General features: G+C 39.8%; 1 protein-coding gene and 1 long non-coding RNA gene across 2 annotated transcripts; one reads left to right on the top strand and one right to left on the bottom strand.

Moving 5' to 3' along the window:
* Positions 1–53: 53 nt before the first annotated feature.
* LOC128368228 (uncharacterized) lies at positions 54–1072 on the bottom strand. The gene is made up of 3 exons (XR_008321959.1): positions 1039–1072; positions 259–323; positions 54–122 (listed from the first exon to the last, which is right to left on the bottom strand). It is a non-coding gene; the product is annotated as an uncharacterized LOC128368228 (long non-coding RNA).
* Positions 1073–3999: 2927 nt separating this feature from the next.
* Positions 4000–26938, top strand: pikfyve (phosphoinositide kinase, FYVE finger containing). The gene is made up of 43 exons (XM_053328667.1): positions 4000–4019; positions 5494–5690; positions 8670–8843; positions 10555–10664; positions 10800–10971; positions 11097–11304; positions 12206–12232; positions 12438–12527; positions 12612–12768; positions 12935–13092; positions 13897–14008; positions 14194–14341; positions 14440–14604; positions 15009–15071; positions 15191–15320; positions 15550–15730; positions 15879–15953; positions 16128–16235; positions 16318–16458; positions 16624–16750; positions 17268–18103; positions 18191–18598; positions 18923–19023; positions 19110–19181; positions 19403–19574; positions 19854–20032; positions 20381–20494; positions 20758–20866; positions 20948–21102; positions 21197–21299; positions 22001–22058; positions 22148–22279; positions 22376–22496; positions 22763–22858; positions 22980–23060; positions 23377–23471; positions 23565–23624; positions 23735–23911; positions 24305–24408; positions 24499–24627; positions 25208–25469; positions 25562–25636; positions 26363–26938. Exons 2-43 carry the CDS (start codon positions 5507–5509, stop codon positions 26476–26478), a joined length of 6285 nt encoding a protein of 2094 aa, XP_053184642.1. The 5' UTR covers positions 4000–4019; positions 5494–5506; the 3' UTR covers positions 26479–26938.
* Positions 26939–27948: the final 1010 nt, after the last annotated feature.

Below are 27948 nucleotides of genomic sequence, written 5' to 3'. Positions count from 1 at the left end.
GTCCACTCTGGATACTGAAGACATCTGCAGACATGTTTCTCTCAGAAACGCGCGCTGTTATTTTTTGGAGGGAAAGTGACTCCCTTGACACTTCTGGCTGAGGTGGTAACTCATCTGGAAGACTATAAAGGGAGTAAGGGAAGAGGTGGGGGAAAGCAAGACAGAGATAAAGAAATCAGATGTGATTTACAGATGCCTAAATCAGTGTAAGGAACAACTATTGGTTGAAAGTACAGTTAACTCTGAAGCACAACTCACCTTCTGATTGGAGGATCGTCACTGTTGATGTCAGCAGACTTGTAATCAGATAGTTTAGGGAGATCCTGTAAGATCACAATGACATGTTAAGCCTGGTATAACCTATCAAGCCATTGTGCAATCGACCATCATGTCTGTGCTGGACTATGAAGATATCCTGTACTCTCCTGCTGCCCATTCCAGTTTACCATAACTTGATGCAGTTTACAATTGTGCCTCACATTTTATTACAGGAGATGAATACCAGTAACATTACACACTCTCATCATTGTATCACATCTCTTCTCAAATTTGAAAATACTGTTCACCAGACCACTTGCCAGGACCGGCTATCGACTGTTACCCAGTGAGTAAATATTACAACTTTAAAACTTGAAGTCTCACCCCATTGAATAAATCAAAACTTTTAATTTAGATGTCTGTGATTGTTTACAGTGTTTGTGTTTTATACAACTGGCTGTCCTTGTTGTGTTTTCTCTTTGCAACAATGTCTTTAGTTGTACTCAGGTGTCTGCACATAGGAGATCTTGAGCTCAATGAGATTCTCTGATTGGATATAGGATATATATTTTTCACACCCTGATACATCACTGTGGGGATGGAAAATAATCTTATCTTTTCATATGATCATATCCTGCCATTTGCCAATACCCATTGACTCAGCAAGGTTCTCACAGTTTTCACATTTCTTTGGGATAAATATATGTTAAATGTACTTATCGCATTGAAAACATGCCATAAATATATCAAACATAAAAACGTATCGAGATGATTCCTCACACTGTCAGAGAAAAGCTCAGCCACCATGTCCAAGTGATGCAGAGTGTTGCTATGGAGATTTTGCAAAATGGGGAGCTGTGAACAGACAAAATGAATAGTGAAATTCTGTACATTAGAACCAACATATGGTCTAAATTGACCAACATGTCTTGTTTATAATGCGAACCCACCAGTTTCCTGTGCTTGTATTTCTTGGTGGCCAGCTCAAAGCACAGGGCCTCCACCTGTTTCTGCAGGTACACAATCTCTTTCTCTAGCTGCCTGTTCCTCTCCTTCTGGGCCCCCAATGCAACAGCTAAAGCCTTGTTGTTGGTCTTCAAAGACACCTTGAAGAAGGAGGAGGTGTCTGGTGCAAATAGAAGCAACAGTGTTAAATTATATCATGAAAATTACATCACACTTTATATCCTTTCTGTGTATGTATGGGAGAGATAAAGGTTGTAGTATGACACTCACTGTGGATCTTGTTTTTTATCTTTGATACTGCAGCCTGCTTGGAAGTCATTGGAGGTGCCATTGTGCTCTGGGTGATGAATGAAAAATGTAATTAAATATAAAAATATTTTCTCTTGAATTGAATCACTTCTAAAAGTTAACACCAAAAACTGAAAAGACAGCTACTGATTGTTCTCATTCAAACTGAGGCCAACAGTGACATTAGATGAAGTTTAACGCCAGCTTTTTTGAATTGTGAATAGCTATCGTAATGCTAACTGAATATAGCACGTTAGTCTACTTATTATTTTTACTCTACATCAAAACTTACACTAAGCAGCGGTAGACCTTGCGTCTTCAAACGGGTGTCCCAGGTAAAGACCATGAATTAATTAAAGAAACCTCACAAAGCAATTGTTAAAAAATATCATGAAAACGCCGCTGAGTCCATTTCAAACGTAAACACAAAGACCGCCGCACGTCTGCGCAGATGCGAGAATATGCGTCATAGATGCTGGAGGCCAATCAGAAACGACTTTATCTCAGATGAGTTTTTTTCTTTTTGCTTTATTGAAACAAGTTCCAAACATTTTGTGAAGTTAAATAAAGTACGCAATCATTAACGTACAAGACGACTAAAGGTTGTAATGAACTAAATTAATAGGTGCATACATATTTTGTAAAGCTTACAGTGTTTATACGTTTTAACATTAACACTGATTGTACATTCAGATATTGAAGAAATGTATTATTTGATATGGACTGTCAGCTTTGGAAAGTTTGGCTTTTTGCTTAGGAATGGAGCAATGTGGAATTTGGTCTCAACAGTAGGCCTAAGCATATTAATCAGATAGAACTGTGAACAAAGATCCATGTCATAACTGAATCTAAACAATACAAACAAAGTAACCAAATTCCCCCACAGGATACAATGTAAGTTAACTGGTTATGATTAAGATGTTGTAGCTTTTAATTAAATTAATTAGAGTATTATATTATATGACAGCCGCAAAGAATAAAAAATAAAAAATTGTATGCAGGCACAGTGGGGAGAGTTGTCTGAAACGGCAAATAAAGGAAATTCTAGTGGTGTGCCAATGGCAGCAACATGTCAGAGCTGTTCAAAGTAGGCTAAATCAACGTTTTTTTGGGTGTAAGAGTGTGAATTCTTGGTATTTGGGATTGATGTGGTGAATTATGTTTATATAGGGGCTATAACAGCCAACAGTCTCTTCTTCTTGTTGGCAAAACTGGCTCAATTCTGTTTTCTCATGGTTTCCAGGTTTGTCTCTTTTGATCAGCCTCATGGTCAATAACTGCATGTTGTAGAGGCCCAGCTTTATCAGGATAAATAACAAACAAACAAACAAACAAAAACAGTGGGGGAATATACTAATACTACAGTATAATGCAACATTTTATGATTTTATGAAGAAATGAATTCCCTCTGTTCATATACTATTAGAGGATCCTTCCTTTCATATTACACTTACAATGTAAGTGATGGGGACCAAATGCACAGTTCTCCTGTGCAAAAATATATTTAAGAGTACCTGTGGCTATTATGAATCATCAGCTGTTGAGATGAGTCAAATCAAGTAGATATGTTTCAATATCATAGTAGTTTTGCTTTCAAAGTTCCTCCTTTTGTTACTATACTTCCACCACAGCTCAACAGGGAACACTATCTGAGGAAACACAAAGAGGGAAATTTGATGCAGCTCATATCAACAAGAGGAATTATTACTGCCAGGAAAACATCTCTTCCACTGTTTTATATTATAGACAACTGACTTCTGTTTAAAGGCGCTTTTAATGATTCAATCGATGTTTGTGAGTGTGTGCTCTGCTGTTGATGTCTTGTCGGCTGGTGTGCAGGGTTGACTCGTCAGGGCTGTGCGGGAGTCGTTTCTAATCTAATACATCTGGTTTTACTGATGTCTTGCAAGCTGGACTGCTTCAAACAGTGATGTCGAACCCATAAATAAACGGGTAAATCACTTTTTTGTTATGCTGTCACGGCAGTTCAGTCATAGTGTGTGTGTCAGCTGCTCCAAAACAAGGTTATTGCAACCACAACCGGCTAGTTAGCATAGGAGGCTAATATCAGCTTTAGCATGAGCTACCGCAATACTGAACCTGCCTAGTTTGTGTTGGATTGAGTTGTTCCCAACTGAAGCTGTTATTAAGACAGTCATTATTTATAAAAAAGACAGAACTCAGTCGGTGTTGAATGTCTCATGGTGCTATATAAGCGTATTTAGCTGGCTCCAGCTGCTACAGCTGCTAGCTTACAAACCAGTTGGCTGAAGTTAAGCAACAGCTGCTTGTAAAATGATTATGACACTATAGCAACTGTAATCAAGTCATCCACCTAATCGAGGCAAAATTATCTGGTGTACGTGAACGTCAATGATAATGAGCAGGGCTTGGTGCTGAGCTGTCAGTACACACAAGTGAAGCTCCGGCCTGTTATGATCACATGATGAGACACTTCTGCTATTTCCTCTACACATGATCTCAAAGTCTGTAGCATTCTTCAGAGGGTAAGTCTAGATTTGAAACGGTATTCCTGCTCTATATACGGTCATCTCATGAGATATAGTTCATTAGTCGGACAAGTCAGACATAAATCTAAAATGACAGATCGAGATTGTAGCAACAGTGTGTTCATTTTTTTTAAATATGTCACAACTTTCTGATGTTAGCTAACTGAAATATGTTTCCTGTTGAGGGTTATTTCCAAATCACACACACAGATCTCATCGTGACAGTCTTCTAACATCAAACTCAGGCTGATCTATTGTAAAGGTGGTTGTTATTTGAAACATTAAAGATCATTCAACAGGCTGTGCTAAAATGCTGGCTTCCTCTAATGCTTGAATTATTATTACAGTTATTATTACAGTTCATTGTCATTTTGAAGATTTTTTAATGGTCAGCAGTTTTCTTGATTTGCTTTATTTGAGATCATATCAAAAGAAATATATATATATAATATGTCATTCACTGCAACAAATACATATAAATTTAAAATGTCAAAGAAAACATTGTAAAGTTAGAAGATAACTTATTTCCATCGTGGTTTTTCTTTCAAGGCAGACAAAGATAACAAGCCAAGTCACACATGACTCAGTTACTCGAGTGAGCTTATAAGTCTAAAATGCCTGCGGCTCTGTATAATCACTAATGGTGTAGTTAGTAATGAAGCCCCCTACATTTAACCTAATTCTCCTGCTATGCTTCAACTGTGTAGCCACTGTCTAGTTGTTGCTGTTTACCACATACTGTACTTACTTCAGCTGGTATGTTTTTATTAGGCCTATATATGGTGCTGTACATAAAGATGTAAAGGCAGGAATAAGAGATTGAGCCCACCTTATATTTAACTAGGGCTCAATTTGATTATTCTCTTTTTGTTGTAGCCCAAGTTGTTTGGGCTATAAAATGTCATAAAATAGTGAAACATATCCATCAGTGTTTCCCAGAGTCCATGATGACATCTGTAAATGTCTTGTATTGTCCTGACACATAGATATCCAGTTAACTATCATAGAAGGACACATTTGAGAAGCAGCTGCAAACAGAGAATTAGGTTGTTTTTTCAGATATCAAAATAGTTCTGTATATTTTGACAAACTGTAGTCAGAGAAAGGATAAGATGAGTGCATATGTAAATATTACTGGTTCTGGTGCACAGGGGAAGTAGAGGGTTGAGTGCTGTTCTTAGCTGTTTTTGATATCTGTGTTGATGCAAATGAAGTTCCTAGAAACAGAAAAACAAACTGCTGCCACTGAGCATGACCAGCAGCTTCTACTATTAGAGCAGAGTACATGAAAAACATTTCATGCTCCTGGTTGTGAAAGTAAACATATGAAAATCCAGTCCTTGTTGATCTAGCTGATTACCATGACTGAATCATACTGCAGACCACATCTTAATGCTAAGAGCTTGATTAAGATTTTATTTATGGTCCATCAGTTACACTTGCTTACGATGTGTTGTTGCCTCTCTAGCAGGAGTAGCAGCGACATGGCTGCTGATGACAAGTCCTCGTCCTCCTCCTCGACGGACTGGAGCGTCGAGCCGCCTGTCATCTCGCCCACAAGCCCCTCCCACCTGACCCACTTCAAACCACTCACCCCGGAGCAGGATGAGCCTCCTCTCCGCTCGGCGTACAGCTCGTTCGTCAGCTTGTTTCGTTTCAACAACAAAGGTCTGGGGTGCTCATCTAACACAAGCATTCAAGTTCAAGTTTATTTATTTGTCATTTCAACCATATCTATTGGATACATACAGTAGAATGAAATTATGTTCCTCAGAGTGAAAAAGACATAGAAAAACATAGATAAGGAACACATAAGAACAATTTAAAAAACTATTTAATAAAGCAGCAGTCAAAAAAACATATACTAAAATAAAGTGCAATCATGTAGATGAAGTTATAAATTACAGACCAGTGTTCTCCGAGGTTAATGCACCTGAGGATCACTTCCATTCTCTTCACTGGGTTTTTATTAAGCGTGAAGATAATGGACAGATCATGTCCTATGAAGTCAAACCAAAAGTAAAACAAGAGGTTCAATGTTCTTAATTCTTAAAATAAATATATGACCATGACTGATGTGTGAAAAGAAGTTCATATTGGTCAGATATGCATCACAATTTTGAGATCTATGTAGTTTTGGCCTTTACTTTATACCAAGAACTAAGAATAAGTGATGAGCTCTACATAATATTGACCTTACTTTTTTTTTACAAACAGACAAGAATTAGTGAGAAGAGTGTTAAGATGTACAGTACTCTCTGCTCCTGAATTATTAATTATTAATATAATTATTAAGTTTCCTAGCCTAGTCAGGAGTCTCCAGTAGATATCTGCATAATGTGCATTGAAGCAGAAGACTCACACTTTCCAAAATAAAATATATTTTGGAAATCTATGAAGGTGAGTTGGTTAAAAAAAAAAAAAAAAAGCAATAGATCGTGTCGCAATTTTCACAAAATCTCCCAAAAAAATTGAAAGCGTCTAATTGATGACATGATGGATAACTTCCACATACAAAACAGTATATGATTGTACATAATGAGTTGTGATGAGAAGTATTTCAGAGGGATTCATCCTGACATGGTGCCAGTGAAGCTGTCATGATTCATGTGATGCAGCCTGAATATATCATCTTTAGAGGCTTGCTGTTAGATTCAATGCTGATGTATGGGTCACAGTTTTTCAGGTATACGTTACATTTCCAGACCATATGGTAGAAGTTGAGCTGTAGTCTGAACACATAAGGGGGGGGGGGGTTAATGCGTTAGTGTCATGTTTGGAACAGAGTTAATATATTATAACATCCACATAAAAAGGAGCCTTTGACCTTAATTTCTGATGCTTGACGGTCAGTGGAAAGTGACCATGCATAATATCTGTGGAACTGAAAGTTATGCCAGTGAGTCAGAGGACAGTGGTATGTTTGTTAATCTTCTTATGAAGAAAAAAAAACACATATTTTAAAGCTGATTGAAACATTGAAATCTTTATGTGATGTTATACTTTGTTATTTTTTACTGAAGTCTTCTGTAAACAAAGTATAATAAATCAGTAAGAAACACATCAAACATTACACTACGTATAAACCTGTCATGAGTGCTCTTTTGCAACAGTTAGGGCAATTAGCCGTGGTCTTGTGAGGTCATGTGATAGACGTCGCCTCCCTGGACCAGTGCCAGGAATAAGCGAGCCACATGACGCAGTTATCTGCAGTCCCGCCTGGTCTCTGCACGACAGCCCTCCCCTCACTCACAGCAGCAGAGACCCGAATGTTGCAAACCCACCACACATTTTTAAATAGATGAGATTACAAGATTAGTCACTCTGTTGTGAAATAATCCAAATCTTAGTTTTCTTTACACAAATAAAGGTGAGATCTGCAGCCTGCTGTACAGTATTTGTGTAATTTAAACATCTTTTATTAAATTATTGTTTTTTCTTCAGTAAACCAGCAGCTAACTATCTTTTTTTTAACAGTTTACCTCTTTTTTACTTTAATTGGTTCATTGTTTAGTTATAAAAACAAAGAGTAAGTGACAAATTGACATCACAACTTAACATATAGTGCAAAGAAATGTCTTTAAATTGCATATTTTGTGTGAGAAATGTAAAATATAAGAAAATTACAAGCAGGGAGAAACAAAGAATTCTTCACATTTTAGAATAGTGTTTTAATGAATAATTACTTCCATTATATAATTAATCTGTTGATTCTTTTCTTGATTTATCATTTTATAAAATGTCAGGAAATTGTGTAAACTGTTATAATTTCCTACAGCCCAAGCAGGTGTATAACATTTGCTTTTTAATTGACCAATAGTCCAAAACTCTACAAGTGGGAAAAACAAACAGCAAATTCTCACATTTGAGAAGTGAAGGTTTCACATTTTTGCTTGTAAAATAACTAAAAGGCTTATTTCATCATCAGTTTTATTTAGCTTGTAGTTGCAGCTTTATTTAAGAAGCTGGAAACTAGCAAATGTTATGTATTTGTCATTGTTAACCATCCTTAATGTTGAATACAATTTTAAAAAAGATAGTTGAATTAATTGTAGCCTATATTGATTAATGTACTCATCATTTCAGCACTGATGTTAGAAATCTTTTATGTTACATAGGGGTGGGCAATATCAGTACAATTAATATGACTATAATTGGATGTTATTTTCAGAATGTTTTCAAAATCACATGATAAAAAAAGTTAAACCAATATTGATGCCAGTACTGTTTATAATTAAATTAAAAAAATATCAAGTCAGTTATAGATTTTGAGAGACAAAAAATACATAATCTACAAAGAGATGAGTACAATAAACTGCAATATTAGAATTTAGCCACAACTTGACTATAATCTGATTATAGCAGATAAGCAATAAACTGAATTATGAGAACACCATCTCCACAGACTGTGTGTGTCCAGCTTCTTTGTTCTCATTGTGTTTTATATAAAAGCTGAAGAAGTAAAGTGTGACTTATTGATTAGATGTAAGAGATGTTTTAGAAATGTATGAAAACTTAACACATGTTGATAATATGGAATCAATTGATCTCTTTTGTATTTTGCTGCCACCTGAATAAGATGATTGATTTTGAAAGTCCTGTTAACTATGCCCCCCCCCCCCTCTCTCCTTCTGTATATGTTTGTAGAGGAGGGACGTCCTCCTTCAGCAACAGTGTCAGAGAAGCCAGATGTGCCGTCCCCTTCTCCTCAATCAGAGAGAAGCAGCTGGTCCTCCAGTCCTTCTCACTCCCTATACGGCAGCTCGAGGACACTCCGGAAACAACATTCCGACCACCTCCGACGTACCTCCACCATCTCCGGTAAAAAAACACACACACACACACACAGAGTACAGATGGTGCTATATAAGGCTTGTGTGTGTTTCATCAGATAGCAAATTAGTCTCAGGTTTGTGATGGATAGACTTTCCCACGAGGTCTTATTGTATAACATAACCACTGCTGTTTCTCTGGCTTCAACAACATTTTCAACTGTTGGGGTAAGACTCAAAATGTCTTTAAATAGGCTTATATGTATTTTGTGTACATAATTTATAGTCAAGGTGTTAAAATCCATCATTCACATATCCCGAATGTGGTTAAAATGTGGTTTTACTAGTTTTTAAAATACCTCTGTTTTGCAATATGTGCAGTTTTTTTCCACTGCACAGCTGTACAGAATGACATACCAGGACTAGTTTGGAGGTTAACATATTATAAAACATCTGTATATATTTCAGCTGGTATTAACAATGTCTTCTATACATTTGACTCATTAGAACCAACTTATGTCCTTATTTGAGTCTCATAGTTGTTGATTTGTTGATTGCATTATCAGCCTCTGTCTTGTAGTGATTCAATTAGTCAGAGGCTGCTGATAACATTGTGAACAGTGTCTTATAATAAACTTTATCTCATTTAATATCTCCTCCACATGTTTGGGACCCTCAGTATGAAGTGTATAGTCAGTATAGTTTGCAATACCTTCAAATAGATTATGTTTAAATCTAATACTCAACACTGGAATGAAGAAGAGAGACAAGGGCTTTAAAATGTATAGAAAGGTGAATTTCAGACCCTCTAGCTTTAGGTTAGGGTTAGGGATTGTTATTTTGTTAAAAGGGGATTGTACCACATTCTGTTGTATTTGTCATGCGGTCGTAGTTCTGTCATATTTCACAATAGTTGTCTAGTTAGTATTCTTTGCAAGAAAATCATCAAATTTGAATATGTTACTCTTCCACATCTTCTTCCTAACATAAGACAAAGCCTGTTGTTTTAAAATGAGGAGAACAGGCAAGATAATTGAGTTTGATCTAATTCATTTTACTGTTCAGGAGAAAAACTGTTCTGCTAATGGACAGACAGAGCAGACTTGAAAACAACAAAAGATAGATGGTGTTTTGGGGATTGAAAAACATGAGAGAGATGAATGCATGTTATCTGAAAGGCTGTAACATCCGTTCTCATGTCTTTTCTGATTACAGTGGATTGGCCAGGTGAGGGGTCTTCTGCACTGTGTGGTTTTTTACTAAAGATGCTTTTAGCTTGACTGTAACAACTCGGTCTGAAAGAATGGCCTTTACACAAACTGTTATGTGTGTGTGTGAGTGCATGCAAGTGTGTCTGTGTGTATGCGTGTGTGTGCGTTTGATATTTGCATTTTTAGTGAAGCGCTTCCTATTGGTCTTTGGTTTGCCCTAATATTTTCCTCTCGGTACTAATATTGGGAATGATGTTTGTCATGAATGGTTTACCAGCTAACATTTATATTAAACATGTTTTTGTTGATCTTAACTAGTTTTTTTTTTAATTGACTGCATCATGTGTTATTTAATCCACATTTTTAAACTTTGAAGAAAGTTATTCCTAAGGTGTTGTAGTGCATTGTCAAATATATGTCATGTTTAATGCTATGATAAGCCAACTGAGGCATATTTGACAATGCAGCAGGATGGATTTGAAAGTACGAGGGAACATTTGTGGTATTCATTTGTACCCTGTGTGTTTGTGTCTATACGCGTGCTTTTAGATGGCAGTAGGAAATCAGATACAGCTCTGAGCAACCATGACCCTCGCACAGCTGTGCAACTTCGCACTGCACTGAAGAGACTGAAGGAAATCATGGAGGGAAAGAGCCAGGTATTCATACTCACTCTGTTTTGACTGCAGTAACTAACTATCCCAGAGAAAATTAAGAAAGTATGTATTTGGAGTCATGGCCATTTACCACAAGCTGAAACCATGCTGTAGCACTTTGTGTTTGTCCCTCTATAGGACAGCGATCTGAAGCAGTACTGGATGCCAGACAGTCAGTGTAAGGAGTGTTACGACTGTAATGAGAAGTTCACCACCTTCCGCCGGCGACACCACTGCAGACTGTGTGGCCAGATCTTCTGCAGTCGCTGCTGCAACCAGGAAATCCCTGGAAAGTTCATGGGCTACACAGGTAAGTGGCATACTTGAGACTACATAGGTATGAATGTGGTGTGATATAGAGCAGAAAACACTTCAGTTACCTTCTAATTAACCTTATTTGTCTTGTTTCCTCTTTTACTTGTCCATATTTCATAGGAGACCTACGAGCCTGTACATACTGCCGTAAGATAGCACTGAGTTACGCTCACTCAGCTGACTCGGGCTCCATTGGAGAGGACCTGAGCGCCTTGTCGGACTCTCCCTGCTCCGTGTGTGTGTTGGAGCCCAGCGAGCCACGCACACCTGTGGGTGGGCGTAAGGCCAGCAGGAATATCTTCCTCGAGGAAGACCTGACCTGGCAGAGGTAAACACACACACACAGAAACACTGAGCCAGATGAAGTCATGAAAACTGTGTTGTAATTTAGATTTTTAGTATTCTCAAGTGACGAGTATATTCAGACTGAATGTAACTTTGTTTTGATTTCCAGTTTGATTTTGCCCAAATATAATTATAAAGAAGGCATATGGCATGATGCCTTCAGTGTTGACACTTGTTTTGTGGTGTTGTAGTGGTTTTATTCACGATGGAAACACTGACCTGGTTTTTTTCCAGCCTCCTCCATTTATGCTTGCTATATTTCTATCTTGATTTTCTTCCATTTAATACATCTATGTAAGCTTTCTGTGTACTGTAGCCTGTGCATGGTCAAGTCTCATGAATTGTAATCATATTATAGCATGTTAAATATATGATATCTATATGACTATTCTTTGTCGTGAAGGGAGCTTGTGATAGCTGTAAAGTAGGACGGTTGCAGAAAGATGTAAGACTCAGCTTTGCAGCTTGTGACCTGAAAGGCTCGCCTGCAAACGTTAATGCAGAGCAGAAAACTGACTCCAATGAATTAATAACTTTAAAAGAGAAAAGAGGAAGCATTTATTTTAGATAGGACAGCTTTAGTGAAGCATGACTATTGGGGCACAATGATCTGCTCTAATCTTCCTCTTCAAGTTATTTTTAACAAATGATTGATTGACTTGATGATTATCCATTCACAGAACAGACAAATGGTTGAAATGAATGTTAAAAGGACATCTTTGTTGAAAGGATTGTCCAACACCGCATGCATTTTATAACCCCCATGCTTGTTTATGCTGTCGGAGCGACGATAACAGCTTTTGAATCGGTGTGCTCGCTGCTTGTTTTCTCTATCGAACTGCCTCAAACAGAACATATTTTCCTTTCTCTCTCCTCTGGCATAGAAAAACTCCTATTGGGATGAGAAAGACGTGAGTCTTGCTGTTTGTTTTATTCATTTTTCACATCTGTCTCAGCTTTAGCTGTCTGTGAGTAAAGACTAATGCCCTCTAGCTCTGTAAAGAAATAGTCTTCTGCATGCTCAAATTCACTGCTGGTAAATGACACTGGCTTAAATGACGTAGAGGACGTGTAAAGATCACAACGGGTTTGTGTGTATGTGTGTGTCTTCATTAGCATGATTCACCAGGAGCCTCAGAACAGTGGCCTTTCTTCCAGACTGACAACACTACAAGAAGATGTAGGAAAGTCTCCTGCTCGGAAGAGGTCAGTCACTGCTCTGAGTTCAGCACAGTGAAGTCCAGCCAGAAGCAATGTGATGTGAAATTCCTTGTTTGTGTCATGAAACAGGTCCGCCAGCGTGACCAACCTAACGCTGGACCGCTCTGGATCCTCCATGGTGCCTTCTTACGACAGCTCAGTCAGCCCACCAACCAGCCGAGCCATGTCAGGGACCAAGAGCGGCACCAAGCTGGACCACAGTGAGGAGGAGAGGAAGATCCTACTGGTGGCTGCTTTAGTCTTTCCTTTTCACTCATTTTCATTTCCTTGTTTAGAATATGTTGGGATTTATGCAATTCACTGCAATCCAGTATTAAAATAGGACGAAAAACATAAAGCAGTTAAACATCAGTCATTATTAAATACTGACATACATACTTCATATCTTGCAGGATTCATCCCAGCTTAAGGAATTGTGGAAGAAAATCTGCCACAACAGCACAGGGATGGAGTTCCAGGACCACAGGTACTGGCTGAGGACTTACCCCAACTGCATCGTGGGAAAGGAGCTTGTCAACTGGCTGCTGAGGAACGGCACCATCTCCACCAGGTCTCAATGGGCAAACGTCTTCTTTTACATTCTCCATAGTATTATTGATCTCAAGAGAGAATTGTTTTGTTGGCCCAGCTGCTGTTTTCCCATACAGAGAGCGGCTGCTCACATTTAACAGGCACTGGCACGCGTGTTTGCTATCATGATTACGTATTTTAATTTTGACTCTAAAATGCTCTCACATAGATGAGACTAGAAGTATAAAGATATTAAAGAATAAATCTAGTTGTGTGAATTTCCAGAAATGCATATAATAATGATGAAATTTGAATAGAATCTTGGTTACATGGTTTACTTCTAATCTGGCACATACTGATCTTGGGTTTTTTCTTGAGGGATTATCTTTGGTGATTCACTAAAGACTATGCTGCCTAGGCAACCAGGGCTGCAACTAGTGATTATTAGCATAATCAATTAATCTGCCAGTGATTCTGGGTGAATGGATGAATCATCAGGCCTTGAAAATGTCAGACAATAGTGAGAACGACCCATCAAGACTTATATATTCCTCAGCACATTTCAGAGGCTGCTGCAAGTGAATGACATTTTTATTTCAACTATATTTCTTTGTTACTATAGCTGTCTATAATTGTGTGTTTACTTTTCCAATTACTTCCATGTTAATAAAGCATTGCATTTTATTTCCTTTGATAAACTGTTAAGCTTGTTCTGAACAGTGGCTGTAGTGCAGAGGGCTCATCACCAGTAGAAGCTCTTATATATGGAAATTATTCACAATAACTGTGTTTTACTGTTCCGCTCTCCCTCCAATCCTGACATGCTGATGTTTCTGTGTTGCAGGGCCCAGGCTATCGCTATAGGCCAGGCATTGGTAGACGGTCGCTGGCTGGACTGTGTCACCCACCACGACCAACTATTCAGGGACGAGTACGCTCTCTATCGCCCCCTCCAGGTAACAACCCAATATTGACAAGTAAACTACAACACACGCCTGTCCATAATGTTCTGATATTGATTGATGCAACAGGTTCAGGCTTTTGATAACACAGCAGACGTATCGTGTGCAGCTTCAACAATTGATTCTTTCATTGAAGTGAAAAGTGCTGACGCTGTGATGTCTCTCTGTCTGGTCTGTAGAGTACAGAGTTCTCAGAAACACCGTCTCCAGACAGCGATAGTGTCAACTCCCTGGAGGGACATTCAGAGCCGTCATGGTTCAAGGACATCAAGTTTGACGACAGTGACACAGAGCAGCTCGCAGATGAAGCTGACGACACCCTGCCGAGTATGTACTGCGTGTCTGATGCTTCAGAAAAAGATTTAATTTTTACACTTGTAGCCATACTTTGCATGCTTGGATTATTGATCCGTCTTTCTGTCCAGACTCCACCAGCCCCAGCAAGAGGACATCCGTCAGCAGCTTCCAGTCAGTTGGGGAAAGTGACTCAGCCGCCTCCATCAACCTCAACATGGAGCAAAACAATGTCAACTTCCACATCAAGAAACAATCCAAGTATCCACATGTGCCTACTGCCACTGAGCAGAAAGGTACAGAAATCTTCACGTTATGTCTCATAAATGTTTAGGTCAAGTTTTATGTTCAATACATGCAGTTGATTGTAATTTTTAAACAGAAAGAACCCTTCTCTTTAAAGTCAGATTTGAAAAGGAATATCTACAGTTATCATAATTAGCTTAAGTTAAAATGGAAATATCACCCATTCATGATTATACTATTAGAGGCACCTTTGTTAACATATATAGCTTTAATTTCACACACATTTATCAGCTTAAACATCTTTTTATGCCAGCTCTATTAAACTGCTTTCAGACTAAGGGACCAACAATTTACTCTTGTCACAGATTCTTTATTGTATTGTGTTTCTAATACTTCTCAGATGCTCTGTATGTCACAAGCTGTTCACTTCCTCTCTCCCTCTTTCCTCTTTTAGCTGAATTCCTTGTTTCTGAGGATGGAGGACAGAATATTGTCATAAGTGATGCCTTCATCAAGGGTAGGAATTCAGCACTTCCTTGTTGATGTGATCAACATTAATCCATTTAAAATATAATTTCCTATCTGGCTTAGCATACCTGTTGCTTGTTTCTGATCTGGTGTTCCGCGATGTTGCAGAGTCTCTGTTCAATCGTCGTGTGGAGGAGAAAGCTAAAGAGATGCTGTTCACTCCGCTGGGTTGGCACCACAGCTCGCTGGACCAACTCCGAGAGGAGAACGGAGAGAAGAAAGCCATGGAGAGACTGCTGTGAGTGGAGATGCTGCAACTGTTTGTGTCCAATATGATTATACATAGAATAGTCAGAATAGTTGTTGATTAATATTAGTTGATTTATTTAGCAGTGAGTACTTCTAATGTTATAGTAGCTATGGTATGTTATAGAACATTATAGTACTTTTTTGTAACATTACTACATGGGAGTGAAGTTTTTTTTTTCCATATCTAACCATCTGCCTCTCTGCCTCTCTTCACTCAGCTCGGCCAACCACAGCCACATGATGGCGCTGCTGCAGCAGCTGCTCTACAGTGAATCTCTGTCTCTGTCCTGGCGGGACATCATCGTCCCTGTGGTTCGACAGGTGGTCCAAACAGTACGACCCGATGTTCGGAACTGTGATGACGACATGGACATCCGCCAGCTGGTCCATATCAAGAAGGTTGAGAAGCACCTCATCATATAGAATTATAGTCATACGCTACATTTTAGACATTTTCATTTAATTGTACATAGGAAACATAATATTTGGGAAACAGATGAAGAAATTTAGTTTAAGACTTGTAACTAAGTCTCTGTTTGTGATTTAGATTTCTGGAGGGAGGAAGTTTGATTCAACTGTGGTGAACGGGTTCATATGCACCAAGAACATTGCTCACAAGAAGGTAGGTCTTAAGAGATTTTTTTTTATTATATCAAAAGTTATTTGAAAATTTCAAGAGTTAAAAATGAGGATGCTGATCATTTTTATTGTGTCCATAATCGTTGGCTTAGTTATTGTGACGTAAATGTTAGAAGTATTTAACTGAAAAGCTGAAACTTGTGTCACCTGTAATCAGATGAATCCCTACATCAAGAACCCTAAGATTCTGCTGCTGAAGTGCTCCATAGAGTATCTGTACAGGGAGGAGACCAAGTTTACCTGCATCGATCCCATTGTGCTACAGGTCAGTAAGCCACTCTCACTGCAGTTAATGATGGATATTAGATAGAACAATCTTCTAATCTTTTACTTTGTCTTTCTTCCAGGAAAGAGAGTTTCTAAAGAACTATGTTCAGCGCATAGTGGACGTCCGTCCAAACCTGGTGTTGGTTGAGAAGACAGTGTCTCGTATTGCTCAGGACATGCTGCTAGAGCACGGTATCACACTGGTCATCAATGTTAAACCGGTCAGTGTAGCATCGATTCATATACCTCATCCAGACACAATACAAATCTATTAAAACAAGTGCAACTGTTTTTCATTTTATGTTAATAATTTCATTGGATCATGGTTTCTACATCATCAACGTGGTTCTTCCACTGACTTTTATTTTCTTTTCTTGTCAATTTAGCAAGTCTTGGACAGGGTGAGTCGTATGACCCAGGGTGACCTGGTAATGTCCATGGACCAGCTGCTCACAAAACCTCGGCTTGGGACCTGCCATAAGTTCTACATGCAGCCCTTCACTCTGGCTAACAGTGAGCAGAAACATCTCCACTCTCTCAAAATTAGGGATGCGCCAATCCAGCTTTTTCAATCAGGATATCAATACTGACATCTGTGCTTTGGGTATCAATCTGATACCGACATTAAATATTAATTAATATGTTTTATGCCTCACTGTGTGGAAAAGACTGGAATCATTCTTTTATGTATAAGGTGAAACCAGGCTTGACTTAAATATTGCTTTCCTAACTTTAACTCTAAATTTACTGAATTTTAAAAAATGGAATCAGATACCAGATTGTCCTATTGGCACTCCCAATCCAGCTATATGAGTCCATATCCAACGATATCCTATAACCATATATATATATATATATATATATGTATGTATATATATATATATATATATATATATATATATATATATATATACATATCTGTATATATCTGTATTGGTGCGTCTCTACTCACAATCTCAATTGCTCAAATGATAAATGTTGTGAGATTTCTTCACTTTGTAGAATAGATCCTGTCATTTTTTCTTTCCAGACGAAGTCAAGACTCTGATGTTCTTTGAGGGCTGCCCTCTTCACCTCGGATGCTCCATCAAGCTGCGTGGTGCTTCAGAGTACGAGCTGGCGAGAGTGAAGGAGATCATCATGCTGATGGTGTGTGTGGCATACCACTCCCAGCTGGAGATCTCCTTCCTCATGGATGAGTTCGCCATGCCCCCCAGCTTAGCCCAAAGCACCTCCTTCCCCTGCCTGCTGGAGGGCACCTCTGCAGAGGAGGAGGCAGATGGAGAGAAGAGAGAGAAAGAGACAAATGGAGAGAGTCAGGACAAACCTGCAGCACTTGGGACTGAAGATGCTGCACCCGGAGGACAACCTGACGATGAGGGGCTTCCCTCTGACTCTTCATCCAAAAGCGGAGAGATAGACGGCACCCAGACCGAACTGAGCCCAAAATCCACCGTCCAAACTGAGGAGGCTGGACACACAGAGACAATGACCTCCTCGCCATTTTCCAGCCCTCCCGCTCCTCCTCTGTCAGTCTCTCCACCGTTCCTATTGGAAGAAGATGAGGAGATGACGTCAGACACTTTGGTGGGAACATCTCAGGGGGATTCATTAAATATGGAGGATGGGGAAGGTTCAGAAACACCTACCCCGAAGTTTCGAGACCCTCTGCAGGATGATACAGGTCTGTTTGTGGCAGAGCAAGTGGATTCAACTGATGACCGCCTCAAGTCCATCTCTGCTGTCTTCAAGCAGGAGCTTAAGGATATCATCCTGTGCATTTCTCCCTTCATCACATTCAGAGAGCCGTTCCTTCTCACCCCCGCTGGCATGCACTGCCCAAGCAGAGATTACTTCCCTGAACAGGTAGCTTTGTTTTTCCAATCACACAGGCGATCTTTCTTAGATTTCTGCTTTTGTTTTCAACATCTGTGCCTTTTTCCTGTCCTGCAGGTCTATCTATCCCCTCTCCTCAACAAGGACTTTAAGGAGCTGGATGGGCGAAGAAAGCGGCAGCTCCTCAAAGACTCCGCACCCTCCTCCCTGGCCAGCGGTCAGACCAATGGCAGCGTACCACAGAAGCTGATCGATGTCCTGCCCTGCCACAGCCTTACCAGCACCCGCATTGTGGAGCAGCTGACCAACAGCCAGGATCTCGCCAAGATGCTGGCAGAGTACAGAGCGAAGGGGGGTCGTATCCGGCAGAGGGAGGCTGCTGCTGACCCATTCGGTAGCGCCAGCGCCCCAGCTCCTGTCAGTGGCCAGAGCAGGACGGTGGACGCACCAGTCAAACTGCCGGTGAAGGCTGACAGCGAAGAGGAAAAGCCTAGCAAACAGAACGATATGAGTTGGGCCCCCAAGGTGAGCGATGGCACATTTATTAGTGGATTCATTTTGTTCATCAATGTATAGGAGCTGATAACAAATTTAATAATCTATCAATCATTTCTGGAGACTTTTTAAGTTACAACTACAACACCTGATTTCCTCATTCTTCCTCAAATGTGCCACTTTTAACACCCTCAGTCACCCTGTTGAACATTTACAAGCTATTAAAGTCTCAATAAGTCACCTGTGTTCCCTCATATTAGACTAGTGTGATGTGCTGATGCAGGCACGGTGCCTCCCTGTGGCTGCACTTTGTAACTTTTTGACCTGTTTGTGTTTGTCGGTTGTCTTCCTCAGCTGGACTGTCTGACTCCTGTCAATCATCAGAGGCTGTGCGTGCTGTTCAGCAGTTCATCAACTCAGTCCAGCAACGCACCCAACCCCTGCGTCAGCCCATGGTAAACCCTTCACATGGAGTATATCAATAATAACTCATAGCTGTCTTTTTAAATACATTGGTCATCATTGCCTTTGCTGTCAACAGGATCGTCACCATGGAGTTCTACGGCAAGAACGACCTCTCGCTCGGTGTGTTCTTGGAGAGATATTGTTTCAGGTGAGACAACAGTAGTGCGTTTGAAATGTGTTTAATGAGATTCAGTATCAGAGAGAAGCTTAGTTGCTAAATAGAAGCTATAGGGGCAGCATCACAGCTAAATCATTTGCAAATGTGAATGGGAAGTTGGGAATTAGTAAATGTTATTTGGTTTTAAATGTCAGCCTCCAGTTCAGCTTTAGTAATGGGTGTGTGTACGTCTGCGTGTGTGTTTTCTCCAGGCCTTCTTACCAGTGCCCCAGCATGTTCTGCGAGACTCCCATGGTGCATCACATCCGGCGGTTCGTGCACGGCAGCGGCTGCGTGCAGATCGTGTTGAAGGAGCTGGACTCCCCCGTGCCCGGTTATCAGCACACAATCCTCAACTACTCCTGGTGCCGCATCTGCAAACAGGTCAGTAACGATGGATGTTGAGTTACAGTAAACATGACAAATGTAGCTAAGTTGTTGCTAAGTATAAATTTAAATACTGTGCTTAGTTTGTTTTTCCTTTTCATTCATAAATCTTTTTTTTTTTAATGTTGTTTTATTCATTTTCTCTTCTACTGTAATTTTATGGCTTCATTTTAAACGTTCTACCTTAATTCTTTTGTCTTATTCTACTAAAAGAACTTTTGTATTTGACACTTAATTTTAAAAAACTGTTACCCTAAATTGTTTCCCCTTTTCTAGGTGACGCCCGTGGTGCCTCTGTCCAATGACTCGTGGTCAATGTCTTTCGCCAAGTACTTAGAGCTGCGTTTCTACGGCCACCAGTACACCAGGAGGGCAAATGCTGAACCCTGTGGACACTCCATCCACAAAGACTACCACCAGTACTTCTCATACAACCAGATGGTGGCTTCCTTCAGGTTGGTCGGCTCTCAACTGTCCTTCTGACCTTTTATTCACCTAATTCTGAACTAGATTAGAGGAAATGTAGCGATAGCTGTGGAAAAACACTCTTATAGCAGACTGATGCATGAAGACTACAATCAGCAGTATTACAACACAGAGCATATTTGAGTAAAATAATAAGCAATACACGCAAAAATATAAAGCATTTACATTGAGAGTTACCTAGAAACAGTTGCTCTGGTTTGTGTCAACAGCTACTTTTTCAACATGTGCACAGAAAATACGTGTGAACATGCAAATATAGACTCTATCCATCCATTCACTGACTCTTTGTTTGAAACATGGTACTTTCTCCTCCTCAGCTACACCTCCGTAAGGTTATTGGAGATTTGTCTTCCTCGTCCCAAGATCTTCATCAGGAACCTGGGACCTTCTAAAACCAACATGCAGCAGGACCTGAAGGACTTCTCTCAAAAGTAAATCAATACCAAAGTCATTCTTTTATATACATTGACAAGTAGAATCTTGTCAGGCCATGAATAACTGGGTTAAAAAAAGAATAAAAGCCACATATAGGCCTAAAGAAGAGGTTTAAGTAGTCTATGAATGTTATGTGGTTCTCAGTCTGTTGGTAACTGAGTCTGATCCAAAGGATGAAATGGTTGATAAATGATCTTTATTCAGAGGTTTTTGGTTATTTTCATATCACCTGACCACATCCACTCATCTCTCTCCTCAGAGTGACTCAGGTGTACTTGGCCATAGATGACCGTCTCACCTCCCTCAAGACCGACACCTTCAGTAAGACACGAGAGGAGAAGATGGAGGACCTCTTTGCTCAGAAAGATGTATGTTACTCTCTGCGAGTTTGTCTTATTTCCTGGGTACACCTGTAGTTTGAGGGGTCACTGTGTTGTTTCTGTGCGTAGATGGAGGAAGCAGAGCTACGCAGCTGGATCGAAAAGCTTCAGGCACGACTGCAGGCCTGCGGTCTGGATTCTCCTCAGCAGCTCCAGGCTGTTCTGGAGTCACTGGTGATAAAGAAACAGGGTCTGTGTGAGATGTTGCAGTCCTGGAATGGCAGGTCAGAGTCAGAACTTCTTTTTTTTTTTAATATATTAAAGAGGAGTCTTCATCACCAGGCTCTTAACTTTTCCTACTTCTTCTCTTCCTCCCAGGCTGCAAGACTTGTTCCAGCAGGAGAAAGGCAGGAAGCGTCTGTCTGTCCCCCCCAGCCCAGGAAGGCACCGACAGACCACCACTGATGTTACAGACAGCAAGGTCAGTAACATCTCTGTGTTAAGTAGCTGAGTCACCGTCAGCAGTAACTTGACTTCCTCAACACCATTTAAACCAGATACACCGTTTCCATAATGAGGGTGCAGGATTAGAGACATATAACTGGTTTATACTTTGCTTTTTACATGTGTGTGTTCAGAACAAAAACAGTAGAAACAGAAAGTATTGATGTGACAGCAGAACGTGTTAATGAATAGATAGATAGTTAGATAAAGAGACACACAGATAGGTTGATGTGCTTTATTGATCCCAAATTGGGAAATCCTTTTGTTACCACAGCAGGTTATCCCAGTATTGCACATGAACAGTAAATACACAGTAAAAGTAGAAGAGAGAAACATATTACAACAAATTGACATAACACTAACATTGAATAGCCTTTAGAAGTCAAATTAAGTCTGTTTCCCCAGCTGGATATTTTATCTTTTATTAAATTTAGGCACATTTATGCTCTAATTATAAAGACTGTCTCAATACAATCAGAAAGTATCATCTTGTATTACCAATGCCTTTAAATATGAGTGAGACATGGTTCCAAAATAAGTTCATGTGTTGATTTTACAGTATTAATATTAGTACAGTTCATGTAACTACCTAAACATAACCCACCTGCTATTATTCAAAAGATTATGTCATCTTTTTGGTAACCCTGCCTGTTTTGTTTGGGGGTTTTGTTTCAATAGAGTGCTTTGGATTCCTCCCCCCGTAACCCCTCTCCTGTGGTCCAGAATGGTGAGAAAGGTGAGTCGGCCGTCTCTGAACTCAGTCCTTCCCGTTTTACTGTGACCCACTGAAGTGTATTTTGATCCTGATCCTGTTTTCACCGACAGACGACCGTCACCTTACCACGCTATCTTCAACCTCCTCCTCCTCCCTGCTGCCGTCCCCAGCGGAACCTGGAGCTGAACCAGTCACACCCAACCCCCCCATTACCGAGCAGGATTCTCTCAGCATCCCAGAAGGTACACACACACACACACAGACAAACACTCACACACACACATTTCTCTAATCTAAACCATGCTTTGTAACTTCTGTGTTTTGTTGTTTGTTGTCAGATGTTTTTGATGGACACTTGCTGGGCTCCACTGACAGTCAGGTGAAGGAGAAATCAACCATGAAGGCCATCCTGGCTAACTTCCTGCCTGGCAACAGCTTCAACCCCATCCCCTTCCCTTTGTAAGTAGTGCAGCTACATGGAGTTAAATCAAATTAATTCTGTAGCACTTAGTTTTAAAAGAACATGAATCTGCTTTTAGTCTAACACTCATTGCTACAGACCAGTCAGCACAAAACATAGTAAGGTTTGAAGCCAATATCTATTGCTGTACTTCACACTGTATTGTAGTGGAGGTCAATTTAAAAAAACAAACAAAAGATAACATGCTTACACCACAGGCTGTAATGATTTGTCCCTGACCGTGTTGTGATCTTTGTTTTTTCAGTGACCCTGACAAGCACTACCTTATGTACGAACATGAGCGCGTACCTATCGCAGTGTGCGAGAAAGAGCCGAGCTCCATCATAGCCTTCGCTCTCAGGTGACCGCCCGCCTCTGTCTGTCTGTCTGTCTGTCTGTCTGTCTGTCTGTCTGTCTGTCTGTTTTTATAAATGTTCTATTAACACTGTAAAACATTGTGGATTTTTTTATTTGTTCTTTAGCTGTAAGGAGTATAAAACAGCACTGGATGATCTGTCCAAAGTGTCTAACTCAGGAGGCGACGAGACTCCACAGGTCAACAGGTACGCAGGAATATCTGGATTACTGTTGAATTCTGATGCGTCCTACAGATAGAAATTGAGAGATATCTTGCACCCATGGATCATTTAAATTTTTTGTTCTTTTGTGGATTTTAGCTGCATATGAGCAGTGAAAACACAAACAGTAAAGCAGAGAAGGAATATTTGTAAAGTTTGACATAGACCTCAGTCAGGACCCCAACTTTAAAAAAAAAAAAAAAAAAAAAAAAAGACTTTCACTGACTAATTAAAATGGAGTAAATCATGTGTTGAGTTCATTTCCATTATGTGTAAAAAGTGTTTTTCTGTCTGTGGTCAGTGCTGGAGAGAGTAGAGCAAAGAGCAGCCCCGCCAGGCCCAGTGAGTCTGCCTCCTCACAGCAGAGCCGCAGCAGCATGGACACAGATCCACTCAGTAGGTGTTCAGGTCCACCGGCTACACACCCATCAAATCACTGACAATTTCAAACACGTAAATAGCTTCACAATTCTTTCTTGTTTTGTGCAGAGGATGCAGACTTAGCAGATAAACAGAAGAAACAGACCCAGAATCCGCACATCGAGCTACGTGAGTGTTAAAAGTCATAACCGTCACGTTTCTTGAATGTAAATAAAATTGACTTTACTGAATCCATCAAAGCTTACTGACCTCACTGACGTCTCCTACCCAATGTGTAGAATTCTCCGACGCCAACGCCAAGTTCTACTGTCGGATCTACTACGCAGAGGAGTTTCACAAGATGCGCGAGGAGATCATGGAGAGCACGGAAGACGATTTTGTTCGCTCTCTTTCACACTGTGTCAACTGGCAAGCCCGTGGTGGCAAGTCTGGAGCTGTTTTCTACGCAACAGAAGGTTGTTATTTATTTTATTTTACTTCTGTTTTGTCTTTTTGGAAAAGATATATTCATTTTAACCTAGATTTCATTTTAAATCCTCATTTTTTTGTCATTTTTATCATTCTTACTTTCTATTTGTTCCTTGTCTATGTATTGTCCTTGGTCTACACTTGTTCTGTCTTATTATGAGCTTGTCAATTGACTGTGAAGCACTTTAAACTACTTTAACCTGTATGAAAGGTGCTCTATAAATAAAGTTTGATTAATAAAAGCTCACAGATAAATGTCACCAAATCATTGCTAAACACAAATCTTTAAAAATGAGGCATTTTGCAAGGTCTTAATAATCTATTAAAGCATCACATTTGATCATGAGACCCTTTCATCACCTCTTCTTGTGTCCTGTCAGATGACCGGTTCATCCTGAAGCAGATGCCCAGACTGGAGGTCCAGTCTTTCCTGGACTTCGCCCCTCACTACTTCACCTACATCACCGGAGCTGTGCAGCAGAAAGTACGCATCGTGAAGAAACCTCTCTAGATCAGTCTCTATTTTAGGTTTACTAACTGCATCTTTATTAAACGACTATTTTTTGTACCTCAGAGGCCGACTGCGCTGGCAAAGATCTTGGGCGTCTACCGGATTGGTTACAAGAACTCCCAAAACAACACGGAAAAGAAACTGGATCTGCTTGTGATGGAAAACCTTTTCTATGGACGCAAGATGGCACAGGTTAGACTCACAGACACTGCAGCTGAATAAAACTAAAACAACTTACACCTTACAGATTCATGTGTGAGTGTAAGTTTGTCAGTTATGATTGGATAGACTGAAATATATACATTTAAGGTTTTTACTTAACATTAAACATAGTTAATCAGAAATCTGCTTATTTGCTTTCTTGCTGAGACGTAGATGATAACATTGTCCCACTGGTTTTTATGTACCATAAATATGAAGCTACCACCACTAACTAGCACAAAGACTGGAACCTGAAATTTTGTCTGTGGGTGATACAATCTGCCTACCTGCACCTCTAAAGCTCATTTACTAACATGTGTGTTTAATCCACACCAAGACTAAAGCATAAAAACATCATGTGGTGGTTTTACATGGTGTTATGTGCCTTTACCTGGTTGCCTGGCAACTTCACAGGGACGATAAGACTCCAAAGAGTCAATGCGCCCGGGAAAAGAAATATTCCACTAACCAGGCATGAAAGCATCATCACTATGAAAACATCCTCAGTGAAGTCAGTGATAGCTGTGCAGATGTGCTGTGCTGTCCTCAGCTGTGACGTCTCCCCATGCAGGTGTTCGACCTCAAAGGATCTCTGAGAAACCGCAACGTGAAGACGGACTCGGGGAAGGAAAGCTGCGAGGTGGTTCTGCTGGACGAGAACCTTTTGAAGCTGATCCACGACAACCCGCTGTACATCCGCTCCCACTGCAAGGCCATCCTCCGAGCCGCCATCCACAGCGACGCCTACTTCCTCTCCAGTCACCTCATCATCGACTACTCCCTGCTGGTGGGGCGAGACGATGCCACCGACCAGCTCGTGGTCGGGATTATAGGTGAGAAGACGACGGGACTCGGTATCACGTGTGTTTGGATCAGTTCCCTGATGATGTGGTTTTAACAACACTTTTCCCTCTGCTCATTCTAGATTATATCAGGACGTTTACCTGGGACAAGAGACTGGAGATGGTCGTTAAATCCACTGGAATCCTGGGAGGTCAAGGTGAGTCATTATTAAGCTAGCACTCTTCTCTACATTGAGTTTGTAACAGAACACACTGAGAATTATCACCCAACTCTACAGTTCCCCTCACACTCTCACTGTTCTCATACCTACTCAGCACCAAATCACTAGTGATGACCTCATGAACACACTGAAGTAATAAGCAGCAAATAAGTCAAATAGTTTCCCTCAAGCTTGTGTCTGCTGTCCACAAGTTTGCTGTAAATTGAATTAAATATATCAAGATTATTAACTTGAATTAAAAAAAACAAGTGTCTCAAATGGAACTTAATTGATATAATTCAGACATGCTTGTATCTGTGGCTAATAATGTTTGCTAATAAGCCAATAAGCCACTGACAAATGTATTAACTCTAAAATACACATTTTTTAAACTAACATTTAAATGATCGTTTTTAAAAATGTCAAATGTAAAAAAGTAAAAGATAAATGTATAATAATTTGTGTGTAGTATGTCAGATTTTGTGAACGTTACCTTTTTTAAACAATTGACCAGCCTATAAAATGGTCAACGAAGAGTCTTGTTCTAGTCCAAAGTACAAAATGCAGACGATGAATATTTATGCTGTTTTCATCTATGTATCTGTCCACATGTACACTCATCAGATTATTTAAGAATGAGATGTTTAAAAGTGTCAAACACAGCAGAATATGATGCTCTGATGCTTTCTGTCTGTAACACTGTGTCTGTGTCTGTGTCTCCAGGGAAGATGCCCACCGTTGTTTCTCCAGAGCTGTACAGAGCCCGCTTCTGTGAGGCCATGGACAAGTACTTCCTGATGGTACCTGACCACTGGACCGGCCTGGGCATCAACTGCTGAGAGCCACATGCATATCCAAGTGCAGTCATACACAACCGAAGCACCAGAGACGCCACCTGTCAGACTTTCTATGCACAGAAATCCGTTTCCTGGAACGAGGCCTCAGTATGCGAGAAGTTTTTATCCTACTTGAGACCCACAAGCACACTGGATGTTGTAAATATTTGATTATCATGCGGGCTAAAGCCTGAGCAGTATACAGCACAGTATCATTCCATATAAGCAGTGCCGCTCTGCAACCGTGGCATTGTTTAAACTAGTTAAATCAGTTTTTATCACTGGGGACTCAAATTCTATTACATCCCTCTGGATTCCTGACGTGTTTGTTATTTTATTAGTGCCAACTATTTCAAAAAGATCCTGACTGAATCTTGTGCTTATAGTTTGGTGAACAAACTAATTCATGTAATTTAAAGTTTGTAAATGTACAGAGATTATGTAACTATTAAAATATTATTAACAGTGATTTTGCAAAGCCGTTATCTGTTTTTTTGTGGTAATGAGGGAAGACGTGGATGTCAAAGATTTGGATGATTGTAAAAGCTAGTGTTGAAACTTTGAACATTAATTTTGATCACTGATGAGATAGAATTCATTTATCATGACTAGCCTAAATAATTGCTGCTTAGCTTCTCAAATGTGAGGTTTTTCTTTTTTGTACTATTGATCAAACAAAACAAGCTATTTTAATACTTCACCTTAATTTCTGGTAAATTGTGATGCCCATTTTATAAACTTATCACATAAATAATTGCTGGATCCATCAATAATGAAAGTCATTGTTAACTACAGGAGCCTATTAAAGCTGCATACTTTAAATTCCTATTGAAATGATGGCAGAACTTTTACATTTTTCTGCATTTTAAAAACAAATAACCAAAATAATTCAAACCTGCCACGTGATGACTTTCCTCTTTCCTCTCTTGGTTTCAAAGTCAAGGGGGATTTTTTTCCCTCAGATTGTCGTCTGTTTAAAGGCTGCGAGTTAATGAGTAAATTGATTTCCACACAAGCAAAAAAAAAGAGTAAAGTTGGAAAATCATCATCAGATTCAGAAGCAGGAATGTGCATTTTCAAAGACATAGATTATTCTGTGGATAATGAAATGAAACGCATACATGTCTTATGATTCACTGGAAAGAAACATCTCCACAGTAACTTCAAACACATTCTTTTTCTTTTTTTTTTTTTTTAATTGTACAATTATAAAATAAAACAAAAAAAAAAGGTAGCTGACAAACAGCCCTCAGCATGTCGTACTGCATCAGGAACTGGTATGAAAATCATCAGACACATGACGATAGCGATTGTCAGGACTGGTGAAGCTCATGTTCTGGTAGAAGAAGGAATAATACTGGCAGACAGATTCAGTCTCAGCAGACTGACAGCTCAGGGACAGCAGAGGCAGAGAAAAACTGTGCTTGTTAACAATATGTGTGCTTATCAGGCATTTGGAGTCTTCTCCATTCC

Source organism: Scomber japonicus, chromosome 11, assembly GCF_027409825.1.
Source record: "Scomber japonicus isolate fScoJap1 chromosome 11, fScoJap1.pri, whole genome shotgun sequence".
NCBI lineage: Eukaryota > Metazoa > Chordata > Actinopteri > Scombriformes > Scombridae > Scomber > Scomber japonicus.
Note: the sequence above shows the minus strand (reverse complement) of the source record. Positions and strands in the feature narration are given on the sequence as shown.

Coding starts and splice junctions, on each gene's coding strand:
- pikfyve (XM_053328667.1), top strand. CDS start 5,507: ATGGCTGCTGATGACAAGTCCTCGTCCTCCTCCTCGACGGACTGGAGC. Junction 15,321..15,549: donor AAAGCCATGGAGAGACTGCT/GTGAGTGGAGAT, acceptor CTCTTCACTCAG/CTCGGCCAACCACAGCCACA. Junction 22,497..22,762: donor AACCCCATCCCCTTCCCTTT/GTAAGTAGTGCA, acceptor TTGTTTTTTCAG/TGACCCTGACAAGCACTACC.